Below are 25,744 nucleotides of genomic sequence, written 5' to 3'. Positions count from 1 at the left end.
TGAAACCTGTATAATTTTATTAAACAGTGTCACCCCAATAAATTCAATAAAAATAAAAAAATTCTGAAAAAAATCTTTGTTTTTTGTATTTTCATACACTAATAACAAACTATCTGAAAGAGGAATTCAGAAAGTTCCATTTGTAATTGCACCTAGGAATATTTTAACCAAGAAGGTCAAATACCTATGTACACTGAAAATTTCAAGACATTATAAACATATCAGAGGCCCAGTGCACAAAATTCATGCACGGGGGGGAGGGGTGTCCCTTGGCCCAGTCTGCACCCTCTCCAATCTGGGACCCTTTGAGGGATGTCCGACTACCTGTTTAAGCCTGATCCTGCGATCCTGGTAGGACTGGGCCTAAAGGGGCAAACATCCCTCTCAAAATCCAGGACTGCTGGCTCTCAACTGGTCACCTGCCTGCCTTCCTGATTGCCCCTAACTGCTTCTGCCTGCCAGCCTGATTAACCCTAACCACTCCCCTGCCAGCCTAATTGATGTCTAACTGCTCCCCTGCCAGCCTGTTTGCCCCAATTTCCTTCCTCTGCCAGCCTGGTCACCCCAAACTGCTCTCCTTTGCAGGCCTGGCCCCTCCCAACTATCCTCCCCTGCTGGCCATCTTGTGGTGGCCATCTTGTGTCCACATGAGGGTATCCATCTTTGACCATATGGAGACAGCTATCTTGTGTGTTGGAGTGATGATCAATCTGCACATTACTCTTTATTAGATAGGATAGAAGCCTGGTGCATGGATGGGGGACAGCTGGTTTTCCCTGAAGGGTGTCCCACATCAGGGTGGGGGTTCCCTTGGGGCATGGAGCAGCCTGGGTGAGGGGCCTGTGATGGTTTACAGGCCAGCCATGCCCCCTGGTGACCCAAACGAAGGCCTTGGTATCTGGGATTTATTTATCTTCTACAGTTGAAAACTTGTAGCATGTAGTAGAGCCAAGCCTTCTGCTTGCTCCGTGGCAGCAGCCATTTTTGTTGGGATTTATTTATGTTCTATAATTGAAACTTTGTAGCCTTAAGTGGAGGCCTGAACTGGCTAGGGTGTGCGGAAAGCTTGGCTTCCTCCATCACTGAGGAAATCCAAGCCTCCCTCCTGCTCTCTCCCTGGATGTAGCCATCTTGGTTGGGTTAATTTGTATAGTCACTCCTGATTGGCTGATGGGCATGGCTTGTGGGTGTAGTTGAGTGATGGTTAATTTGCATATTACTCTTTATTAAATAGAATTGAAGAAGACACACATAAGTAAAAATATATTTTATGTCCAAGGACTGGGAGAATATTATTAAGAATACCCAAAGTATTATACAGATGTCATGTAATCCCTTTCAAAAATTTCAGTGGCATTGTTCACAGAAATAAAACTAGCAATCCTAAAATCTGAATGGAGCCTGAATAGAGAAGAAGAACAAGGGGGAGGCAATAGGTTCCCTGATTTCAAACTACATAATAAAGGGTTAGTACGGAAACAATATGTTACTAGTATAAAAACAGGCACACAGTTCAATGGCCTAGAATAAAGAGCTCACAAATAAATGCACACATATAGAGTCAACTGATTTGCAACAAAAATAGCAAAGAAAATACAATGGTCAGGAAAGGACAGTTCTTCCATAAATAATGTTGGAAAAAGTGGATAGACACATGGCAAATAATAAAACTGGACTGCCATTTTATACCATATACAAAAACCAACTGAAAATGGATTAAAGATTTGAAGGTAGACCCTCGAACCATAAAAATCATAGCAGAAAACATAGACTATGAGCTCTTTAATGTCAGTCTTAGTCATGTTAGTGATACTTTTTTTAAAATCTGAAACCAAGACAAAGGCAACAAAAGCAAAAATAAACAAATGAGACTAAATAAAAATTAAAAACTTCTGCATTACAAAGGATGCTATCACTGAAATGAAATGGCAATCAACCAAATGGAAGAAAATATTTGCAAATATGATTTGTAACCATGAGATGATGAACATTAAATAGAGTATAATAGTGATCATTTCACAATATGCACAAATTTTGAATCACTATTTTATACCCCTGAAATTAATATAATGTTACACATCAGTTAAATGTCATTTAAAAAAATAACTAAGGGTCAAGAAGTATTCCCAATCCAGACTATGTTTTTAAGAAGCAAACTAAATCAGTTTATTTTATATGCTTTTAAATTAAAATTTTTGCTTATATTTAAGTTTTTACATTTCTACATTTCATATTTTTATTTATGTCTTATATAAAAGACTATCTGGGAAACATGGTGTGGGTCAATAATGCTTTTTAAATATAATTTCATGTATCTGAAAATAACTGCAATGGCTATTGCTTACCTGATTTCCATGGAGATCAAGTTTGACTAATTTTATACAATATTGAAGAGGACTAATATTGGTAATAAAATTGTTTGAGAAGATGCATACTGTAAGAGAGATACAATATTTCAAACCTTCTATAGATTTTAAATGAAGACCAGTGAACTTCACAAAAACAAAATCTTTCTGATCTTCTATTATGTTTTCATGATAGTGACTCCATTCTTCATGACTGATTAGCTCTTTTGAGAAAGTTGCATGAAACATCTAGAAAAAAAGATAAACTCTTTTAAAAATGTTTTTTCACTTTCAAAAAATCCATTTATAATAATAAAAGAATAATATGCTAATTAGACTGGACATCCTTCCAGATGTCCTTCCTTCCAGACAAAGCCACAGCCCAGCGGGCAAGGGCTGAGGCTAAGGTGGCAGAGGCCCCTTGCCGCAGCAGGTGGGGGTCGGGGCCAAGGCTCTTGCACAAATTTCATGCGTCGTGCCTCTAGTATGAAAATAAAAAGACATTTACTAATAATGATAATAAAAATGGATAGAAACTAAGTTAATTTTTGTAAAAAAAAAAATCTGATTTCCATAAAATCTATCTTAAAGCATCTTAAATGTCTAACATTTATATAACTACAACTCAAAACTTTTTCCCTCATCAATAAATTAACCAGTGAGAGGAAGAGAAACTTTCTTATTCCTAAAATACTTAAGAGAAAATGAAATTCAGTAAAATAGTTGATATGAAAACATCAACTATTGGGAAGACAACTAAAACAAACAACGGAAACTATATCTTAGCAGACATTGTAGAATAGTTTTTGCTAAAAGGTATTTTAAATAAATAAATTATTTGAATTATGAACTCCTAGTTCAGGAAAGTGGTATTTTTTTGTGGGAAGGGCTAAAAAATGAACGTAAGGTGCAATGCAGACTTTCAACTGTTATATTTATTTTCTAAAGAGATAATTAGCAATTACATTATACAGGGTGGAGCAAAAGTAGGCTACAATTGTTCATATGAAAAAGGCAATAAATAATAAATAATAACACAACAAACTCTGGACTTCATGTTCTCACAACTGTAAACCCACTTTTGCCCCACTCTGTATTTATGTTTAATTATATTAGTCAATTAAGATCTATAATTCTAATAGTTTCAAGTCTAAGTTTATCTAAAACTTCTGGATTAGAGGTTTCTTTAAAAAATATGTTTTTATTGACTTATTTTTAGGGAGAGAGAGATAAAACATCAATGAGAGAGAAATAACCATAGGCTACCTCCTGCATGTCCCCTACTGGGGATCAAACCAATATGGAGCATATGCTCTAACCAGGAATTGAACCAGCGACCTCTCGGTGGATGGGTTGACGCTCAAGCATTGAACCACACCACACCATTTGGGTTGGATCAGAGCTTTTTGTGCAATTTTATAAAGTATTTCTCACATATATGAAATTTCTCTTATTATGGGTAATTTCAGCTTTTATAAAAGGTAGGCACAGTGATAGCTTAAAAGAGAATATATAGGCTGAAGTGGTCCATATGAAAGTGTTTGGTTGAGAGTAACTCCCTTATTCACTGAAAGCATCTATTTCTACTATATGGAGTTAAACTGGATCAGCATAATTCAAATGAGAGTAAATGTGAAAATCCAGACAAACCCTTGCAACTCTAAAAGACTGACTGCTTTTTATATCTTAGCCAAGGCCTAAAACCATAATCCTCCAATTCTAAATATCAATCACCTAAAAAATCAACAAAGAGGCAGATTCCCTGGGCTCCATATAATATCTACATTATCAGAATCTCTGGGCTCTGAGCCAAAACATTTATATTCCCTCATGCCCCACTATACAGTTTCTCCCCTTTTAACATACTGCATTAGTGTAGTACAACTGTTACAAGAAATCCAATTTTAATGCACTATTATTTTTTAAAAATTTAAGTTATTTTAGTTCATATACTCATAAGAAAACCTTTGGATGACCAACACACATCAACCAGCATGAACTGAACAAGCCATGACATGTGCTCCATGCTCGGTAATCCTGGACCCTCTTCATCTGGCTTAAGTTTCTTCTTTAAAAAAAGTAAAAGTAAAATGTTAATGTGAAGAAAAAAAATGTCTTAATGTGCTTCTCTACAACTTCCAAACAAATAGTTATGCAATGAGTAATAAAAACAACATAACTTCCATTAACTGTAAATGGGCACAAAAAATCTTACTGCAATGACCAAAATGTCCTTAACCTAGATTGTGGTGACTGTTGCACAACTCAGTTAATTTACACACACACACACACACACACACACACACACACATTACATTGTTCAGTTATAATTGGTGAAGGAAGTTAATGGTATATAGAGTATACTTCAACAATTTGTTCACTCTTTTTTTTTATGGTATTCCTCCCATAGAAAAAAGTCCAAATGCCTCCCCAAAATATCATTTTTCAACTTACTATAGTTTATTTTGTCCAATGTCCCAATTAAAATGTAGAATATAAAATTAAATGCATAATTTCCATTATGTTTTACGGTACAGAATAATGGATTTACTAAGCTGTACTGACTTATTTTATCTAGTTGTTGTAGCTTATGGCTGTTTAAACAATCATATCACACTGTTTGATTATAATAAATATAAACTGAAATAAAAATCCCTAGACTTTTTCACACTCTACAATGAACTGCTGAGGAAATTTAATCCCACTAATGTAGTACACAATATTTTTTATATTTAATTTAAAAACTATTAAATAAAAAAAATTGAGAAAAACAGAAGAGAGGAAAATTCAAAACCATACCTGACAATGTGTATAATTATTTCCAGCACATTTTATTTAATGTAATTACCATATTTTCTGGAGTATAAGACGACTTTTGAAACGAAAAAAAGCCTGCTCAGATTGGCCAGAGTCAGAGAGGCGATCTATTAAAAAAAGAACTGGTGTTGCCTCAGAAGTGGGCGGTAGTCTTATACAGCGAATATAGGCCTAAACCTGTGTTTTAACTGTAAAATTAGGGGGGTCGTCTTATACACTGGAAAATACAGTATGCCAAGAAAAATTAAAATTCATTTTACGGCTATCCTTCCAAGATCTAAGAAATGTTGCATTTAATACTCTGTGACAGACTTCATTATGTCACCCCCTTTTAGTTACCTCACAGTTCTTATCACTATCTGAAATTTTCTTTTTTGCTTAATTTTTCATTGTTTACCTCTATTACGTACAGTTCCTGAACATACAGTCTCTATTAATCTCTCTTCTCTTGAGATCTCATCTAATGCCACCGTTTAAAATTCCATCTATATGCTGACAACTCCCAAAATTATATATCTAACCCAGACCTTTTTCATGAAGTCCATATCCTATGTATAATGCACAAACATACTACACACACACACACACACACATTCACACATACACAATAGTTTCATTTGTAATACATCCATTTACATTTGTTTACTCTTTATGTCCAAAACTAAATTCTGGACTCTCCCTACCACCCTAAAACATTCTCCATACATAGGCATTCCCACCTCAATTGATGGCCATTCTTTCATTCAGGCATCCTTGACTTCTCTCTCTCTTGCAATCTTCAGCTATTCCATTAGCAAATCATAATGATTTGCCTTTAAAATATAGCTAAACAATTTCTCATCATCCCCACTGTTATCATTCTGACCAAGATTCACCAAGTCTTACCTGTATTATTGCAGTAGCCAAAACAAACAAAAAACAAAAACAAGTCTACTTTCTATCCTTAACTCCACACTCCAATAGCTTATTTTCACATTATATTTAAATATAAGGCAAGTCACATCAAAACTCTGCAATGCCTTTTTCATTCGGTAAAAAAACAAATCATTCTTTGGGCTTCTGTCGCCCTCTGACCTCCTCTTGTGCTACTTTTTCCCTATTGCTTATTCTCACCTCACCCAAATATCGTCTAAATGTTCCTAATAAGAACATATTGTTTTTGATAACAAACAAACAAACAAAAACTATTCATAGCGATAAAAGTATAAGGGCGTAATCTCCCTTTTTAGTCAAACATTTTCTTTATAAGAACAGAATTAATTAACAGGGTCAAGTCTTTAGAAGAAAAAACAAGTTCGCGGCAAGAGCTTGAACGGCCTTGGATGCCTGTGGTCCTGATAAAGACGTCAGTGAAGACAGGCCTCTGCAGTAAATCAAACTGCATGGTGTGGCGGAATGATGTCTGAATTCAGCATTGAAACACCTTGCTCAAGCCTCTCACTAACTGTGAGACCTTGACTAAGTCACCATTCTCTCGGATTCATAGCTCCCTGATGCGTAAAGATGAAGAAATTAACGTACAAAACTCATTTATAGACCCAGTGCTTTGCCAGAGAAATCCTTACAACGTGAGCCCACCAAAAACACATCTAATAAGGTTGATTTATTCCCAGGAATGCTACTGAAAGTTCTTGATCAATCTGCCTATATAAAAAAGGATGGCTGAGCATGAACCAAAACAGCACCCATGGTCGGGGCCTGGTGGCAGAATAAGTGACGTAACAACTTCTAAAAAACTATGAACTCTACACGGAGAGGGTGGATCCTGGGCCTCGGGAAGGCAAGGAAGCCACACACCTGAAGGGAACACAGGTTGGGGCCGAAGGCTTCCTATGAAGCCCAGAGGGGGGAATTAACTATCCAGAGGTTCTGGGGAACTGCTCCCGAAGGAAACAAACCAGGAGTCAGAAAACACCATCGCCTCCAGAGACACAGCTGGAAGCTTAGGGTGTCCTTTCCTCTTCTCCTCAGCGGGTCGGTGGCAGCAATCTGGCCGCCCAACCTGTCCCACTCACCGGGTCAACCGGCCTGCGAGGCCCTTTTTATTGTATAAGTTTGGGAACTCCTGGCCAGACCCGCCCCAGACTGAGAAATCGCTAGGGGGCCATCAGCTCCGGAGACTGTCGCTAAGGAAACGGGGCCAGGTTCCGGGATTAGCCCATCATCGTTTCCCCTGAGCCCAGCCCCAGACCTCCGGGGGCGTGGCTACGTGAGTGACGCACGGAAGGGGCGGGGTCAGACGGAGGAGGACCCGGAGATAGTGACCGTCCTGGGCGCACGCGCACTGTGTAGAGCGGCCGGCTACCTGGAAGGTGAAAACTGGCGGCGGCCGAGGTGGGGCTATGGCCGGTGCCAGCGACCCTCCCGGCATATCTCTGCGAGAAGCCACCGAGCGAAAGTTGCGGAGGTTTTCGGAGCTGAGAGGTATCGGAGGAGGAAGCCCGGCCCTCCCGGGCAATAGAAAGAAAGGGGGGTCCTGGACGTGCTGTGAAACTTGCTGGACGGTCACTTCCGGGATGGTTCTCTCGCACCTGTGGGCCCAGGACGCTGGCCCGCGCATAGCTAATAACACCTTGAATGCTTTATTCTTTTCTTTCACTGTCCTCTCTGTACGTTATGCTTGTCACTTTCTTTAACTTCTAGTGTCTAGGTAGATAGGTAGATACAGATAGAGCTAGTGAAGCTATAAATTCAAGTTATGCATTTGGTTAGTTCATAAACACAAATTACTTACATAAATCTGAAATAGCTAAAACATAGCGTTTTGACCTTTACAAATGTGATTTTTAGCCTTCTCCCACCTCCCTACCCACTTCACCAATTTGTTCCGTGATGTGAACGCTTACTGAGATTATATAATGTGTGTGTGTGTATATACACACACACACACACACACACACACGGAGGGATTATGGATTATTAAAACGAGTGAGGGTGAATCAAAATGTTTGTGGTTTTGTTTTTTTTCTTTAAAGGCTTATGTCACTTGTCATTCCTTGTACAACTGTAATAAAATTCCTTTTTTTTAATGAAGTTACTGCTTTAAAAATACAGGAAATAATACTAGAATGATAAAACGTTCAGAACTATTACATTCTAGGTGATAAGTCCTGTTTGTTAACTAATAAGAACAATTTTTATTTTATTTTATTTTTTAATAAAAAGAAGCTTCCAGCTGTCTACCAAAAGTTCAGTCTGTCTTTTAAAGAGTTCATCTGGGAGTTGGGAACTTTCCTATTATCCAAAATTGTATGTCATACTCCATTAGCCCTTGTAAAATTGCATGGCTCTTTTTAAGGTAGTACAAAATAAAGTACCCACATTTGTAAACAGCCACATTGTAGTAATGGATATTTGGGTTGAATCTTTCTTAGCCAAGGAACACGAGTCCTAATAATATGAAAATTGATTCATTTATTTGTTCCTTTGTCTCGTTATTTAAGAATTGAGATAATCTTTAGAAAATCAGTAATACTCTTAATAGAATATCTAAGTAAATGGGTCTGTAGATCATAAAAGAAGAAAGTAATCTAAAAGAGAAAAAACAATTTATGAACAATCCTCAGAATTATTTGAATCACACTACTACTTGCTTAATCTTCAAAAGCAAAAGATGCATTTATGGAGATGATGATATTACCTCTTTGTTTTCCCCTCTTTCCAAATAAGTAAACCTGTTACAGAATTCTGATAATATTTATCATTTCCTTGTTGTTTGTTCACATAGGCAAACCCGTGGCCGCTGGCGAGTTCTGGGACATTGTTGCAATAACAGCAGCTGATGAAAAACAAGAACTTGCTTATAAGCAACAGCTGTCAGAAAAGCTGAAAAAAAAGGAGTTACCCCTGGGAGTTCAATATCATGTTTTTGTTGATCCCGCTGGAGCCAAAATTGGTAAGCTTTTATGGTCAGATTTATATCATAGAGTCTAGGTAAAATAATCATTGAAGAAAAGTTTTCCTGTGTCATGCAATTTATAAACTACATATCTTTCCACCATAGTCCTTACTAACTTTAGAGTTTTTATATGAATTCACTAGTTTTTAAAAAATGATAAAAGTCATAGCAACTTTCGTGTGTGTGGGGGGGTGGGAGGGGGTGTGTTCATTTTTTTTTTAAATCAATTTCAGGGAGGAAGGAAGAGGGAGAGAGAGATACAACAATTATGAGAGAGAATCATTGATTGGCTGCCTCCTGCTTCTCCCCTACTGGGGATGGAGCCTGCAACTCTGGGCATGTGCCTTAACCAGAAATGACGGGCGTAGATTTACACTCAACTACTGAGCCATGCCTGCTGGGCAAAGCTTAGCAACTTTCTTATACATTGTGACTTACCATGAAAACTTCCCAAATGTTATATTATTGAAAAGACAATTGTATTAATTTTAAAATTTATACAGATGGTAAATAGTCTATTGGATCTTATCAGTTGGGTTCCTAAGATCCCTGCAAAATTTTCTTCGGAAATTTATGTAAGGAGATCAAAACAGGAAAAATATATACTACTTGACTTCTTGAGTTCACAATTGCAGAATGCAAAAGAGCATAGCCTAATGCAGTGGTTCTCAGCCTTTCTAATGCCTCGACCCTTTAATACAGTTTCCTCATGTTGTGGTGACTCCCAACCATAAAATTATTTTCTTTGCTACTTTATATCTGTAATTTTTCTACTGTTGGTCTTAGGCTCTACAATAGTCAAACCCACAGGTTGAGAACCGCTAACAGGGTCGCCTAAAACCATTGGAAAACACAGATATTTACATAACAGTAGCAAAATTACAGTTATGAAGTAGCAACAAAAATAATTTTATGGTTGGGGATCACCACAACATGAGAAACTGTATTAAAAGGTTGCAGCATTAAAAAGGTTGAGAACCACTGGTCTAATGGCTTATGTATCAGAGGTATTTACTTTAAAAATCTAATTTCCATAAAGTTTGCCATTTATCCTTTCATTGCATGCTATTTTTGTGGGGGCAGTTTTTCATGTAATGCTAAAACTGAAGCCCCTTGATACCAGAGATAGGGTATCTATATCTGACATAGGTATTGTTCTAATTAGCTGCGTTTTAATCCTCACAGCTAGCAGTCAGTACTATAGGATTCTCATTGTATAGATGAGATTTAGAGGCACAGAAAGTTAAGTAACTTGCCCAAGGTAACTAGTAAGGAAACCAAATTCTAAAAAAACTTTTTAGCCAAAGCTGGTTTGGCTCAGTGGTAGAGCGTGGGTCTGCGGACTGAAAGGTCCCAGGTTCGATTCCGGTCAAGGGCATGCACATTTGTTGCGGGCACATCCCAGGTAGGGGGTGTGCAAGAGGCAGCTGGTCGATGTTTCTCTCTGGTCGATGTTTCTCTCTCATTGATGTTTCCAGCTCTCTAGCTCTCACCCTTCCTCTCTGTAAAAAATCAATAAAATATATTTAAAAAAAACTTTTTAAAAAGCAAGTTTAACTTACATATTTGATTGTCATAAGGGAGAATTATTTAAATGTTTTTTGCAATTTGTCATTCCAAGTGAATTATATATATAATACTTACAGTATGTGTGTGTGTGTGTGTGTGTGTGTGTGTGTGTGTGTGTTTATAGTTTTCTGTGTTGTGGATTACCTATTTTATAATATCTTTATTGTGTATTAATATTTTTAGGAGAAGATTAGCTCATCATTTATTACTGGGGCTGATCTCTGGTTTTCATTGCTAATTATTTATTTAATTGCTGTAAAAGGTGTATTTAAATTGATTTTTTTGCCAATATTTTTGTTCTCTACCTAGTTAATTGTAGCCAACAAGCCGTTCTAATACCTAAAAGTTCTAATACCTAAATTTACCATACAAGATTTTAGTAAATTTATATGAAATAAAATGTACATTTTTAATTTTATTTTTAAGGTAATGGAGGATCAACATTTTGTGCTCTTCGATACTTGGAAAAGCTATATGGAGATAAATGGAATTCTTTTACCATCCTATTAATTCACTCTGGTAAAATTATACTTTACTGATTTACTGATTTTACCTTTGATATCTTAGAACAGTGGTTCCTAACCTTTTTTTGGCCATGCCCCACCTAAGCATCTCTAAAATTCTATTACCCTCCTCCTCCCCCCCCACCTCCACCCCCATACCACCCTGTGACATAGAATTCTTACTATTCAAAAAATGAACTCCTATTCAAGTGGAGGAAGCCTAAAAGGCCATTAACTTGGTCTAAACAGGCTTCCAAACAACATGGCATCCATGAAAGAGAAAAATAAAAGAACGAAAGGACAGTTAAAGTACTGAAGAAGAAATCACTAAGAAATTGTTTAAAAAATAATAATAATATGAAAAAAATAGCAAATATAATAGAGAACTGAAATGCATAAATATTTCACTATATGTTTATATAAAAGGAGGCCCTTAGAACCATAAGAAATGCAAAAAATTCACTGTTAATAACTCATTCTCAAATTGCCCTCCTTAAAAATCAAATTGTGCCCCATGTTGAGAACCACTGTCTTAGAACTTTCCTTTTTGTTTTTTTGTCTTTGAAGTTAGTCTGCTTTGAAAATAAATATTTTATGCTTTTTTTTTTAATATATATTTCTAGTTTGTAAGTAATATTATGTTTTCCACAATATTTATCTTTAAAAGTGTGGATCACATACATTGACTATTTATGGGCATTATGTTTAATATGTATGTACAAAATTATTTTCCAGAGACGGCTCATCAAAATATGAATATTTTTCAATAAGTCTTTAGAAGGGATTCTTGCCATAGGGAAGAAGCTGGTTTAGCACTGTGATCCCCATACTATTGGCAGAAACCTTATATCTTGCATTTAAAATATATATATATAATTGATTTTTTACAGAGAGGAGGAGAGAGGGATAGAGAGCTAGAAACGTTGATGAGAGAGAAACATTGACCAGCTGCCTCTTGCACACCCCCTACCAGGGATGTGCCCGCAACCAATGTACATGCCCTTGACCGGAATCTGCCCTTGACTGGAATCAAACCTGGGACCTTTCAGTCCACAGACCGACGCTCTACCACTGAGCCAAACTGGTTTCGGCATATCTTGCATTTTTATTTGATTATTGGTAGACAAAGTCTACAATTCTTGAAGGATTTACAAGAATAAAAAGGTGGTGACAAAACATGAAGTTGATGAGAAAATACCTGAGGGAAAATTACATATAAAAGATTCATTGTAAAGCAGAAAAGTAGGAAAGAATTAATCTCAGAAAAGAGGGTAGGTGTTTGTTTTAATTGGATGTTTTGTTGTATGAAAATATTTATTTTATAAAAACCTCTATTATTTTTCTCTATGAATTAGGTCTGATGAAAACTTTGTCATGGTCTGGCACTGTGGCTTCCAACACACTTTCTATTTCTTATGATTGTTATACAGAAAAGTGATTTTAAAATATATATATTAAAATATATATATATTTCTTTATTGATTTTAGAGAAAAAGGAAGATGGAGAGATAGAAACATCAATGATGAGAAAGAACCATAGATCAGCTGCCTCTTGCACACCCCCTTCTGGGGATCGAGCCTGCAATCTGGTCATGTGTCCTTGGCCGAAATCAAACCTGAGACCCTTCAGTCCCTTAGGCTGATGCTTTATCCACTGACCAAACCAGCAAGGGCTGTAATGATGATTTCAAATAAAGGATGCAAGTTATGATTTTATGGCTGGCTGTAAAACATTTTCAAATTTAGCCCAGCTGGCATGGCTTAGTGGTTGAGCAGCCACCTATGAACCAGGAAGTTACTATTTGATTCCTGGTCAGGACACATGCCTGGGTTGTGGGCTCAAACCCCAGTAGGGGGTGTGCAGGAAGCAGATGATTAATGATTCTTTCTTCTTTTTCCTTCCTCTCTGAAATCAATTAAAAAAAAAAAAAGATGTCAAGAACATGTAGCAAAACTTTTAAGTATTACTCAAATAAAACAATTAGTTTTTCTAAGCCATCAAAAAATTTTTCAAATGTATAGTTTTACTCCAGAACAACTATTATTTAGTAAAAGTTAAATTCGATATCAGAAAATATGTTGTTAAAAATATCTAATTCTTACAATGCTAAGCTTTGATATTGGCTAATCTTTAGAACAGTGTACTACATGCGAAGTGTTTTACATGTATAATTGATCTCATAAAACATGACAAGGCAAGTATTATTCTACATTTGCTTATTTGGAGTATGTCCAAAGATAAAAAACTTAACCTGTAGTAAGCCTGAGTCTGAACCCAATTTTGTCTGACTCTACTCTCTCTACTATTGTAATACTGCCTCTCACTGTACTTACTAAACATAAAAATGATGTAAGCTATTTAACTTACTTACAAGAACACACTTCAAGCAATTAAGAAGTCATTAGGCTAATCTTGGTGGGAAAGCCTATTTAAATTAAAAAGAAGTATAAGTTTTAAAGTGCTTTTACATAAATGTACCTTTGCTTCCTTTAAGTCTATGTAATAATTTCAGGAAAGACACTGCATTTGGAAAGTACAATTTAGTAGATAGTGTTGGAATTTGTATGTTATTATTTTGTTGTGTGTGTGGCTTGCTTTTACCCCTGTAAAGTGGATTATTATTATAGGTATTATTTAAATGGTGAAATTGTTTAAAAATGTAGATGTGCGGTCGTGGTTTAGCCTGTAGTCCATTTTATTAGCTATACAGTGGGTTTAAAACAGTTCACATTCTCTAAAGTTGTGGTCAGCAAACTCATTAGTCAACAGAGCCAAATATCAACAGTACGACGATTGAAATTTCTTTTGAGAGCCAAATTTTTTTAACTTAAACTTCTTCTAATGCCCCTTCTTCAAAATAGACTCACCCAGGCTGTGGTATTTTGTGGAAGAGCCACACTCAAGGGGCTAAAGAGGCCAAAGTCGTGAGCCGCAGTTTGCCAATCAGAGCTCTAAAGTATATGGGAATTATTTTCTAATCTAGAATCTTTAAAACTACAGTATTTCCAAAGAATAGGGGAGAATTTTTCTTTGATTTTGTATTCTGGAGTTTATTATTCTTTCTTGAGTTACAGTAATACATTATATATATTGAATATTTTTAGATACATTTTGAGTTACTCCCAGTGCCCCTGGGTTTTTACATTATTGGAAACATTCATATAAACATTTTATAAGAATAATTTTATTTAATTTTATAGGTGGCTACAGTCAACGCCTTCCAAATGCAAGTGCCCTGGGGAAAATTTTCACTGCTTTACCTTTTGGTAACCCTATTTATCAGATGTTAGAATTAAAACTAGCCATGTACATTGACTTCCCCTCACATATGAATCCTGGGATTCTGGTTACCTGTGCAGATGATATTGAACTTTATAGTATCGGAGAATCTGAGTTTATCAGATTTGACAAGCCTGGCTTTACTGCGTTAGCTCATCCTTCTAGCTTGACTGTAGGTACCACACATGGAGTATTTGTCTTAGAACCTTCCAATTGTTTAGAATACAGAGACCTCGAATATCGGTGTTGCCATCGTTTCCTTCATAAGCCCAGCGTAGAAAGCATGTGTCAGTGTAATGCTGTGTGTAGATCTGGAAATTTTTCTCAGCAGGACTTATCTGGGAGTGACACTGCCTCTTTTAAATTTGAATCTGAATATGTCTACACAGACAGCCTATTTTACATGGATCATAAATCAGCAAAAAAGTTACTTGCTTTTTATGAAAAAATAGGCACACTGAACTGTGAAATAGATGCCTATGGAGACTTTCTGCAGGCTTTGGGACCTGGAGCAACCATGGAGTATACCAGAAACACATCAAATGTCACTAAAGAAGAGTCAGAGTTGGTAGACATGAGGCAGAGAATATTTCACCTTCTTAAAGGGACACCACTAAATGTTGTTGTTCTTAATAACTCCAAATTTTATCACATTGGCACAACTGAAGAATATTTGTGTCACTTTACTTCAGCTAGCAGTTTGAAGTCAGAGCTTGGCTTACAGTCCATAGCTTTTAGCATCTCACCAGCAATACCAGAATGCTTTGGTACCACATCCTGTATCATTCAAAGTATATTGGATTCAAGATGTGCTGTGTCACCTGGCTCAGTTGTGGAGTACTCCAGATTGGGGCCTGATGTTTCAGTTGGGGAAAACTGCATTATTAGTGGTTCTTCTATCATAACAACAGCTGTCCTGCCTGCTTATTCTTTTGTGTGTTCCTTAAGCTTGAAGATGAATGGACACTTAAAGTATTCAACTATGGCATTTGGAGTGCAAGACAACTTGAAAAGGAATGTTAAAACATTGTCAGATATAAAGTCACTTCAATTCTTTGGTGTCTGTTTCCTGTCATGCTTAGATATTTGGAATCTGAAAGTTACAGAGGAGCTCTTCTCTGGAAACAAGACATGTTTGAGTTTGTGGAATGCTCGTATTTTCCCAGTCTGTACTTCTTTGAATGATTCAGTTACAACATCCATAAAGATGTTAAATGCTGTGCAAAGCAAGTCAGCATTCAGCCTGCATGACTATAAACTGTTGTCCATTGAAGAAATGCTTGCCTACAAAGATGTACAAGACATGATAACCTATAGGGAGAAAATTTTTCTAGAAATTACTTTGAATAGAAAACTCTGATTTGGAGACATCTTAAATATTGCATACTTTGCCTTTCTTGAGCTAGATTGCAAATATACAAGTTTTTTGTAGATGTTTTTCTTTGTTTTATTTAATGAAAATTATCTTGTATTAACATAATTGCTGCAGCATAATATCAATAACACAAAAATACCATTTTTGATAAACCATTTTTTTTATATATTTTATTGATTTTTCACAGAGAGGAAGAGAGAGGGATAGAGAGTTAGAAACATCCAGGAGAGAGAATCATCGATCAGCTGCCTCTTGCACACCCCCTACTGGGGATGTGCCCGCAACCAAGGTACATGCCCTTGCCCGAAATCGAACCTGGGACCTTTCAGTCCGCAGGCTGACGCTCTATCCACTGAGCCAAACCGGTCCCGGCATGATAAACCATTTTTTGAAGAAAGAATATTTCAAGGCTGTAAGTTCAGGAAAGGGATTTTTAGATGTTTATTACTATTTTAATATTTTTATAAATTAAGATGGATTTATGGAGAATTAGTTTGTTCTCATAATAATGTACTAGTTTTAAAGGTAATTTTCTAAACATACCCTTAGGTTTTCCCTTTTCTTTTGGGCTTCAGTTCCAAAAAAATTTCTTAATGCTTATTGGCAGTTCTATCTCAGATGAAGTCATTCTACTGCTTAATAAAAATATTATAGTATACTATATGATCATCAGAGCACTGCAGGAATATTGTCAAAATAGCATTTGCAGGGGCAGACTTATAACTGGCAAATTCAGATTAAATTAATGCTTAAAATATTGTGATAATCTTAATTGATAAGTAATGAACAACTCTGAAATTGATGCTAAAAATATCATTTATTGATACCAAAAGGAAACAAAAAAGGGTATATGTATTATTTTACCCATGTAAACTTGAAAATGTGTTTGTATATCTTAAAAATGTTCCCTAAATTTTCATCCATAGGAAAGCATACACACCCACAAAAGTCAAATATCTGTGTGGGGAAGATGGTAGGAATAATTGGGATTCACTGATAATAATATGTTTATTTTGAACATTACTTTCATCCTCATACTAATCTCTTTAATAGAACTGTTAAATTACCAGATGGACTAATTTTACTTTTCATTTCTTATTTTCTGCCCATGCATTGGTAATGATGTTAAGAAGTAATATCCAAAAGATAGATAGCAGAAAGGAGCCAAAAGAAGAGAAAGAGTAAAAAAATGCACAAATGATAAACAGCTTCAAGAACTAAAAACTGGCTGGTATACCAAGTTATGTGTACCTATCTATCTCTATATATATTTAAAAGCCTGATATGCAAAGTGTCCCCTTGGGACTTTGACCTGGAGTTCAATCACTTGCTATTTTGTGCACTGACCACCAGGGGGCAGTGAAGAATGAAGGGAAGCCGTGACTGGCAGCCAGAGGGCCCTGATTGGCCCTGATCACTGGCCAGCCTTAGGGACCTTACCTGGGTACAGATTTCCTGCACAGAGCCTCTAGGTTTGATATAAGTACATAAGTGAAATGTGCTCATACCAAAGTCTAATAAGAATTACAGAAAATACTTAATAAGAGTTTTGTATTGTATCGATAACATGAGTAAATTGAGATAAGAACTGGTCTGTTTCACTTTTATTAATGTAGCCAATGACAAAATGAAAATAATTATTTGGTAAACCAGAAGTGACTTATCTGTAATTCTCAATTATGATATTTATGTCTTTTTTTTTTTTTTTTCTTTTTTAAAGATTCTTTCCAAGGACAAAATAAAGATATATAGTAGCTATTGTGTAGCATTTACTGATTCACTTGCTCAGTTTTCAGAGGATTTTATGTTATCATTTATTAAATGTTCAATATTGTATTTCACAGTATAAACTAAATCTATAATTTTGTACAATATAAAAGGCCATCAATTATTAAGAATCACCATTATTTTATGTTCCACAAAAAAGAGAAAACACTACCAATAAAATGTTACTCAATGCTTTCTTTGTTGCTGGACATTTTTATATTTATTGGTGATCGCTTTTAAATGCACTTACAGATTTTTATTATTTTACCTACTTACATATACATATAAAGGATTAAAATACAGTATTGAAATATAGTCATTATTTTCTAAAACTTCATATTCAGAGACATTTTCTTTTTCTAAAGCACTCTTCAATTGAATACTTATTGATGTCCGCACATTTCCACCTACATAGTACCATCCTCTAAATTGTCAAATGTATTTCCTAAGTGCCTCCATTACATTACTGTCTGGGTTTTCCTTCAAGCAGTAGATTCCAGATACCTGTTTTGCAAGTTTTTGATGCTATTTGACAAAATTAAGTTTTATTTTTAACTCAATTTAGTTATATATCTAGAAGAATGTGGCTTCTACTCAGTCAGTGGGTGGTTTCTTACAAATTGATGGTCACCATTTTAGGCATAATTTTGCACAATGTCTGGATTCCAACTGCTTTAAAATGTTATTTCCCAAGAAATTGTCAGTGCCTCTTGCCTTGAGATACGTTACTTGTATGTAGTCCATCTATTATATCACCAACAGTATTCCTAATTCAGTGAGGTGATAATCTTGAGCACATATAAGTAAGAAATTGGGCGTTTTTTTAGATTTGTTATACAGCCCTTAAATCATACACTTTCTAGTTTTGTGAAGGATAGCTAAAATGTGCAATTAAATATATTGTATAAACTTATTGATGAGTTAATTAATAGTGACCAAAAGGGGCATGAAAGGAAAATCAATCTTTCGTATTAGTCTTCTAACTTAAGCATTTATTTACCAAATTAAGCAAAAAGGATATCATGAATGTGTATCAATGTATATACTAGATTGAAATAAAAACTCAAAAATCTAAATGACATGTTCAGAATCACCAATTTTTAGGTATTAATGCAGAATTTCAAGAACCTATGGTGACCTATTCATCTCCTGAGGCTAAGCAATATTTCCTATGTTAGGTAAAGCTAACAAAATTGAGCATAGAGCCGAAATCCAAACTTCGCCTGCTGCAAAATGTATGTATGGCTATTGCATACAGCTGGTAACTGATGTACTATGCAATACCAGGGATGCCATTTGCATACACCATGTCCTCTGGATTTGAGCAACTCGGAGACCCATAGTCTAACAGAATTAAGAAGGAAAGAAAAACCAAAAAAATAAATTTGTTCAAAGTTATCTGAAAGATTTGTAGATGTTATTTTGGTTGTTATTTAGTTAATGAAACAGTTTCCATCTATGTTAAGAACTAAGGAATAGAGAATCAAGATGGCAGCATAAGTAAACATGGTTCTCTTGCCTCCCACAACCACATCAAAATTACAACTAAAACACAGAACAACCATATTAGGAACCACCTGAAAGCTGGCTAACTAGAAGTCCTCCAAGTAGAGAAGAAGAAAGTTAATTGAGACTGGTAGAAGGGGCAAGGGGGGGCCAGAAGAGTGGAACCAGCTGGTCTGACATCCACATGTGGAATTTTTTTTAATTGGGAGGGATATCTCCATTGCAGAGGCCTCTACACTAGACTCCGGGGATAGGGTTCCAGAGCTGTCCCTATAATTTTGGGTTGCAAAAAAGTCCCTATAATTTTGGGTTGCAAAAGCCAGCAGGGATTATAGCAGAGTGACTGGAGGCTACTGGAGACCCAGGCAGTTCCTCAAAGGGCCAGCACATGAACTTGGATTCACTTTCTCTGGGTTCCTGCACTAGGCAACAGCTTTGGAGAATCTTGGGAGATATGGGGAGGAACTGGATTATTAGGAACTCAGGGGCAGCTTCTTCCAGGCAGGAGTGCTTGCGGGGGTCATCGTTCCTGTACTGGAGCATCCCTCATCGCAGAGATGACTGGCAGCCATATTTGGGTTTCCATCAGCCTGGTTCACACTGTTTGCTCCATTCTGATGATTCCCTGAGACCTTACTCCATTCTATTTGCAGCCCCATCTAATCTGTTTGCATCTGCTTTTCCATATGAATAGCCTATCCTCAATCAGGCTTCAGACTTTACTAAGATCTCTTAAATAGGCATCAGCATGCCCATACCTATTAATAACAGGCCCAAGACCTGGCACTAGCACCAGCCTGCTTGGCTTTGCCTGAGCACATCCAAGCTCAATACAAGTAGCAGCCATCTGCAGATCCTTCTGTAGCTCCTGGCAGGTGGCCCTAGGCAGTGGCTGATTGCACCTCCTGAGAGACACTGCGCCAGTGAACCCAGTGACCAGCTTCAGATCACACCAGATTACAACTTGACCACACCCATGAGTGATATGCTCAAGGACAAAGTCAGCACCAAAGCCCCACTGAAGCAAGTTCTGCTCTGTAGATGCATCTCCTGCACAGCATCTCTTCCACTGTAGTTGCAGTTGTTCCTCACAGCCAATTAGCCTGGAGGTCAGTATCTTCCTGTGATGCCAACAGCAGTCAAGGCTCAACTATTGTACAACAAGACTGTGCACACAGCCCACACGAGTGCACCTAGAGTGCCCTGCTCACATGATTTGGGAGGCTGAGCCACTTGGTCCTACAGGGTACCTACTACACAAGGCCACTACCAATTCCAGGAGACATAGCTACTTTTCCTAATACCTAGAAACAAACACAGAGGAACAACCAAAATGAGACAAGGAGACAGGTCACAAATGAAAGAAATAGAAGCAAACTGCTGGACACAGAGTTCAAAACAATGGTTGTAATGCCACTCAATGATTCTAATGAACTTCAAGGAACCTAATGAGAGCTTCATGGGACTTAGTGAAACTTTTAAGATAGTAATGAGAATTTCAAAGACATGAAAAAGGACCAGTCAGAAATTAAGCATACACTAACTGAATTAATAATTTATAGGGACTCAACAGTACAGTATTACAAGAATATGAGGAAGCAAAAAACACACAATCAGAAGAGCTAAAAGTAAAAATAATAAAAAATATAAAGATAGTATAAGGAGACTCTGGGACAAGAAATATAATGAACAAAATAAACTAATGAATAAAATAGAACCAAAGGCATGGAAACATGGAACAGATTCACAAATCTCAGAGGGTAGGGAGGAGGGGTGGTGGGAAGAGATTAACCAAAAATCTTATCTGCATATATGCATTACCTAGGGGCAGGGACACAGACAATAGGGTGTTGAAGGCCTGGTGTGGGGTAGAAACTGAGTAGAGGGAAGCAAGGAGGGGGGGGGGAGGGTGTGAAGGAGACATTTGTAATACTCTTAACAATAGAGATTTAAAAAAATAAATTTAAAAAGAACTAAGTTATTAAAGGAAAGACCTTTATAAATTCACATGCAAAATACATTTTAAAATCCACTTAGTGCACGTGAAATAATTGAAGCAACTATTAGTTGCTTAGTTTAATATTTTGTACCTCTAAAATTTTGTTTAGACAAAGCAAATTTCTATAGTGTTTGAAAAACAATTTTTATTTTTTTATTTTTAGTTATTAAACTATATTAATACTTTCAATAAACTATACAAAAAGATGAGACAAACATGTGCATTTATAGAATTGCATGTCAGTCATGCCAGATCCCTGTGAGGGAATTCCCAACACGAGTTCATTCGTCTGTGAGGACACAGAGTAATTTAGACATACACATTCATTTACTTGTCCAGCCTGGTCAGCCCTCCACTGCTTGATGGTTTCCTTCCGCTATGAATGTGCGTGTCCAGGTGTCTGCTTCTCAGAGCAGACATTCACCTTCCTCATCCACCAGCCATTGGAGGAGGACGGGGGCCACGCAGATGGTTAATTCGACCCATTCTTCTGGGAGGGTTTCCGGGGGGCCCTCTTCCATCATCATATCTGGAATCAGATGAGTTTCCGAGCCTCTTCCCTTTTTCACATCTTGCTGAAGCAGAGTTTTGAAAATCAAAGCCACGAACTCAGCTATTCCCCAGAAGAAATCTGTTATCAAAGATAATCTCCATGGGAACTGGCTCCTGCTGCCCAATGCTTGTCCATTTGTGATGTAAACCATTTTGATCCTCGAGCCCCTCCAGATCTACTTTCATTAATAGTTGGTTTCCTAAATTAATTGGCAACTAGGCATAACTTTTTAGTATTTTGTTTTATTTTTTATGATGTTAAAAATAGCTTGTGTTTGAGAAGAAAAGAAAAATCTTTGTGCCTGAAGTGGCTTTTGACAACTCTTTAAGTGCTATTACTCCTCCTATACAGGACAAGATATGGTCTGTATAATTTAATAGTGCTAAAATGTTACATTTTAAAAAATATATATTTTAATGATTTTTTACAGAGAGGAAGAGAGAGAGATAGAGAGTTAGAAACATCGACGAGAGAGAATCATTGATCAGCTGCCTGTTGCACACCCTCTACTGGGGATGTGCCCGCAACCAAGGTACATGCCCTTGACCAGAATCGAACCTGAGACCCTTCAGTCCTCAGGCTGTGCTCTATCCACTGAGCCAAACCAGTTTTGGCTAAAATGTTACATTTTTAAGACAGCTATTTTATAGCTCCCCTGAATAACTGAGCCCAGTGCTTCATGCTGGAATTTAATGACTTATGTCTCTAAATGAAAAACAATTTTTATTGTTTATACTTGGTAGAAGTGTATTATTAATATTAATTCCATTGAACTTTGTCAAAGGTTTATGCACATTCTCATTCCTTTTAATACCAATGTTCTAAGCTCCATATAACATACTAATGTTCTTCATGCTTCTGTTTTTTATATTCACAGAAATTTCTATTTAGATTTTATAATATAGTATAAGGGACAAATTTCAGCAGTCTCTGATGGGAAAGGACCAGTATCTGTCCTTGACATCTAGTATCATAAGCCACAACCAAATTGCCACATATTCAAACTTGCCAGTTTTGCTATAATCCAGTAGAACATAATTTGGTGTCAGAATAAAAACTGGAATAAAGCCCTGACTGGGCAGCTCAGTTGGTTAGAATATCATTCTGAAACACCAAGGTTGAGGGTTCTCTTCCTGGTCAGGGAACATACAAGAATCAACCAATAAATGCATAAATAAGTGGAAAAACAATGAATATTTCTTTCTCTCCCCTCACTTCTTGCTCTAACATCAATAAATAAAGTTTAAAATTGGAATAAAAGAATAAGAAGCTGTTAATTGCCTACTGCATTGATATTTGCAAGAGGTGAAGGTAGAGGATACCTGTGAATTAGTTACAGTTATCATCCACCTGTAAGGCTGTTTGATTATTGACATTCGTGTCTAAAGATGTTCATCCCAAGGGCATTATTGCACATGCAAGTAACTGATTGAAACTAACAGACTTAACGTTTCCTTCTGGGCTGGTTTGAGCAAATAGTCTATCGAAGCCTCTGGGTAAAGGAGCCTAGGAGCCTTCCAAAGTATAAAATTCAACCTTTTAAACAGAGCAGTTTATCTCTGGTTGCTGCAGTCTGGTGCAGTCCATCTACTGTCATTTCCCAGCTCTCTGCACCAGAATTATATTCCCTCAATTGTGCTTCAGTGCATCACAGAAACCATCTAAACTCTGTCTGTATTCTTCGGGCACTGTTCTATGGTGTGTTATACAGATCAGCATGTTCAATCTCCAGCCCCATTTAACGGCTCTTAAAATCTTTGCTACAACCAACTCTGTGGCCAAGTAATGTAAATGGATTTTTTTTAATGTCTTTTCTTCACTATTAACCATTCTTTTCTCTCTGCAGAACAATCAGATGGTTCAAGCTAGTTTTCATTTCAAGAGAGCATCCCACTGCTCAGAAAGGAATTAAAAGCATTTACATCTTGAGGCAAAAAAAAAAAAAGTGTTTTAAAACACAGCTCTGGAAATCAAGTATAATAAGTATTCTTTTCATTTGCAGGTTGAGAAATGTTGCACTACTAAATGAAGTTTTACATGATTGGTTTCTTTCCTATAATTTTTAGCCTTGGGGTTTGAGAAAATAAATTATATTCACCAATATGCTGTTCTTCAGAGATGTTTTAAACATTTTTAATGAAATCTAGAACCAGAAAACTTTTAATACACAAAGAAATAGTTATGATTATAACAAGTGATCCAAGTGCAGATTTTAAATGTATAGGCACACTGATAAGGTCATAAATTAACTTATAAAATCCACTACTTATATATCACTGGGATCAATTTTTAATGAAATTTAGTAAGAAAGATCATAACTCATCATAATTGCTTAAAGTTGATAGAGTTTCTAATTAACTATTATCCTCTCAAAAGCTGTGGGTAAAATCTAGCCTATGAAAAGAGAAATAGAAAGCATGGAGTTTTAGAGAAATCTTTTTTTTTACTTTTTTACAACTGCAGATGTTTAAATACAAAAGAAATATCTGCCTTAAGTTCTCTAGAGAATGAGCAGTTTACAAAATTATCTATGCTTCTGGTATCTGCAATCCATCTTTCTCCATATCTCTAGATTACAAACATGCTGTAATTTCCCAAAAGGTAAAAATAAATAAAAAGAAAAGCAAAACTTCTTTTAGCCATATTATATCATCAGGATTCAGTCTCTTTTATCTTTTATTTACAGTGGTTTTGAAGGTTCTTTACTAGTCATCATAATATATTCATCAATGAATTGTAGCTTTGTACATGTACCTACCTGCTTCATACCTCTCTCTCAGAGAAAGAAATCAAACATCTCTCTTGAGATAGTTCTCATCAATTCTAATGATCTTTTCATCTGGGTAAATATCCCAATCACCCACCAAATTATTCAGAGCAAGAACAGAAAATAGAAGTCATTCATGATATCTCACATTCTTTCCCCTCATCCTTTTCATCCAGTTCTTCAAGTCAGTGCAATCTACACATTGAAACATAACCAAAATCTGCCCACTTCTCTCAACCCTATTCAAATTACCATTCACCACTATATAACATCTTTTTTTGTGCAATAATAATAAACTATCATCTAATTCTTATAGTTGTGTGTGAGAGAACATTTGCAGAGAAACTGCAAAGGAAAGATATTTTAACAGATTGGCATTAAGTTGTATTGAGGGAAAAGGAATATTGTGGCCATCTCAACACAGCGTCACTTATTTGATCTCTATCTTATTTTGCCCCCCTGAAGACTGCCTTTTAGGAAGATGATTCATACTACTTTCTAAAGTGGTACACTTCTTTTTCTGTGAAGTTTTGCTTGGTGATAGTCTGCAGTTTCTTTACCACACACGTTGTTGTTTTTTTTTGTTTGTTTGTTTATCTTTCTTTAATTTAATATATCTAATCAGATGTCAGCTGGAATTTTGCTTTCCTTTTATATACTGTACATGCCTCCTTAGCTAAATCTCCATTCTAAACCCCATGAATATTCAAAATGTCTCCCAAGTATCTGAGTATTACTGAATAGCATATAATGTCTATACTTCCATCTCCAATACCTTTTCTTCGCTTCTCTCTATAATTCAGTTCAATCAGGTTTTAGCCCTCATTCCCCAGTTGGGGGTGGGGGGTAGGAGGGAACCAATCAATGTGAGATACCTCCCTTCCATTCTCTCTAAGGATCAATGGAAAAAATAGAAGTGAAAATCTTTGAAAATGGTTAGGCTGGTTAATTTTATGTTATTTATTAAAAATAAAAACATGGAGCCTGAAAAGTGTGCCTCAGTGGTTGAGTGTTGACCTATGAACTAGCAGGTCATGGTTCAATTCCTGGTCAGGGCATGTGTCCAGCTTTCAGGCTTGGTCCCCAGGCTGGGGCATGCAGGAGGCAGCCAATTAATGATTGTCTCTCATCATTGATGTTTCTATCCCCCTCCCTCCCCTGCTCCCTTCCTTTCTGAAATCAATAAAAATATTTAAAAATAAAGTAAAAAATAAAAACATGGGATGGAGCCGGGGCCGGTTTGGCTCAGTGGATAGAGTGTCGGTCTGCAGACTGAAGGGTCCCGGGTTCGATTCCAGTCAAGGGCATGTACCTTGGTTGCGGGCACATCCCCAGTGGGGGGTGTGCAAGAGGCAGCTGGTTTCT

The 25,744-nt window shown here is 36.5% G+C and overlaps 2 protein-coding genes, 1 long non-coding RNA gene and 1 pseudogene across 5 annotated transcripts in view; 1 reads left to right on the top strand and 3 right to left on the bottom strand.

Annotated features, from left to right (window-relative positions):
* Nucleotides 1–2,653, bottom strand: part of LRRIQ3 (leucine rich repeats and IQ motif containing 3) — a 74,299-nt gene extending 71,646 nt beyond the window's left edge. Inside the window, 1 exon segment of the mRNA XM_045583819.1 lies at nucleotides 2,346–2,653. Within this exon segment, the coding sequence (XP_045439775.1) occupies nucleotides 2,346–2,594 (249 nt within the window). The 5' untranslated portion in view covers nucleotides 2,595–2,653.
* Nucleotides 2,654–7,428: 4,775 nt separating this feature from the next.
* Nucleotides 7,429–15,775, top strand: FPGT (fucose-1-phosphate guanylyltransferase). 3 transcript variants are annotated; one of them, XM_036445649.2, is made up of 4 exons: nucleotides 7,429–7,586; nucleotides 8,890–9,057; nucleotides 11,056–11,148; nucleotides 14,334–15,775. In XM_036445649.2, exons 1-4 carry the CDS (start codon nucleotides 7,505–7,507, stop codon nucleotides 15,770–15,772), a joined length of 1,782 nt encoding a protein of 593 aa, XP_036301542.1. In that variant the 5' UTR covers nucleotides 7,429–7,504; the 3' UTR covers nucleotides 15,773–15,775. The 3 variants fall into 3 exon arrangements, with proteins under 3 accessions (XP_036301542.1, XP_036301544.1, XP_036301543.1); XM_036445651.2 differs by having other exon boundaries at nucleotides 15,151–15,317; XM_036445650.2 differs by lacking the exon at nucleotides 11,056–11,148.
* On the bottom strand, nucleotides 11,223–11,465 carry LOC123652706. Its single transcript, XR_006742174.1, has 2 exons — nucleotides 11,295–11,465; nucleotides 11,223–11,259 (listed from the first exon to the last, which is right to left on the bottom strand). It is a non-coding gene; the product is annotated as an uncharacterized LOC123652706 (long non-coding RNA).
* Nucleotides 15,776–21,264: 5,489 nt separating the features above from the next.
* LOC118723398 lies at nucleotides 21,265–21,768 on the bottom strand (annotated as a pseudogene).
* Nucleotides 21,769–25,744: the final 3,976 nt, after the last annotated feature.

This window comes from Pipistrellus kuhlii, unplaced genomic scaffold (assembly GCF_014108245.1).
Source record: "Pipistrellus kuhlii isolate mPipKuh1 unplaced genomic scaffold, mPipKuh1.p scaffold_m20_p_2, whole genome shotgun sequence".
Lineage (NCBI taxonomy): Eukaryota > Metazoa > Chordata > Mammalia > Chiroptera > Vespertilionidae > Pipistrellus > Pipistrellus kuhlii.
Note: the sequence above shows the minus strand (reverse complement) of the source record. Positions and strands in the feature narration are given on the sequence as shown.

Bases quoted from the DNA above. Each gene is read 5' to 3' on its own strand.
- FPGT (XM_036445649.2), top strand. From the start codon at position 7,505: ATGGCCGGTGCCAGCGACCCTCCCGGCATATCTCTGCGAGAAGCCACC. The intron at 7,587-8,889 runs GTATCGGAGGAG...TTGTTCACATAG, and splicing joins GAGGTTTTCGGAGCTGAGAG to GCAAACCCGTGGCCGCTGGC. The intron at 11,149-14,333 runs GTAAAATTATAC...TTAATTTTATAG, and splicing joins CATCCTATTAATTCACTCTG to GTGGCTACAGTCAACGCCTT.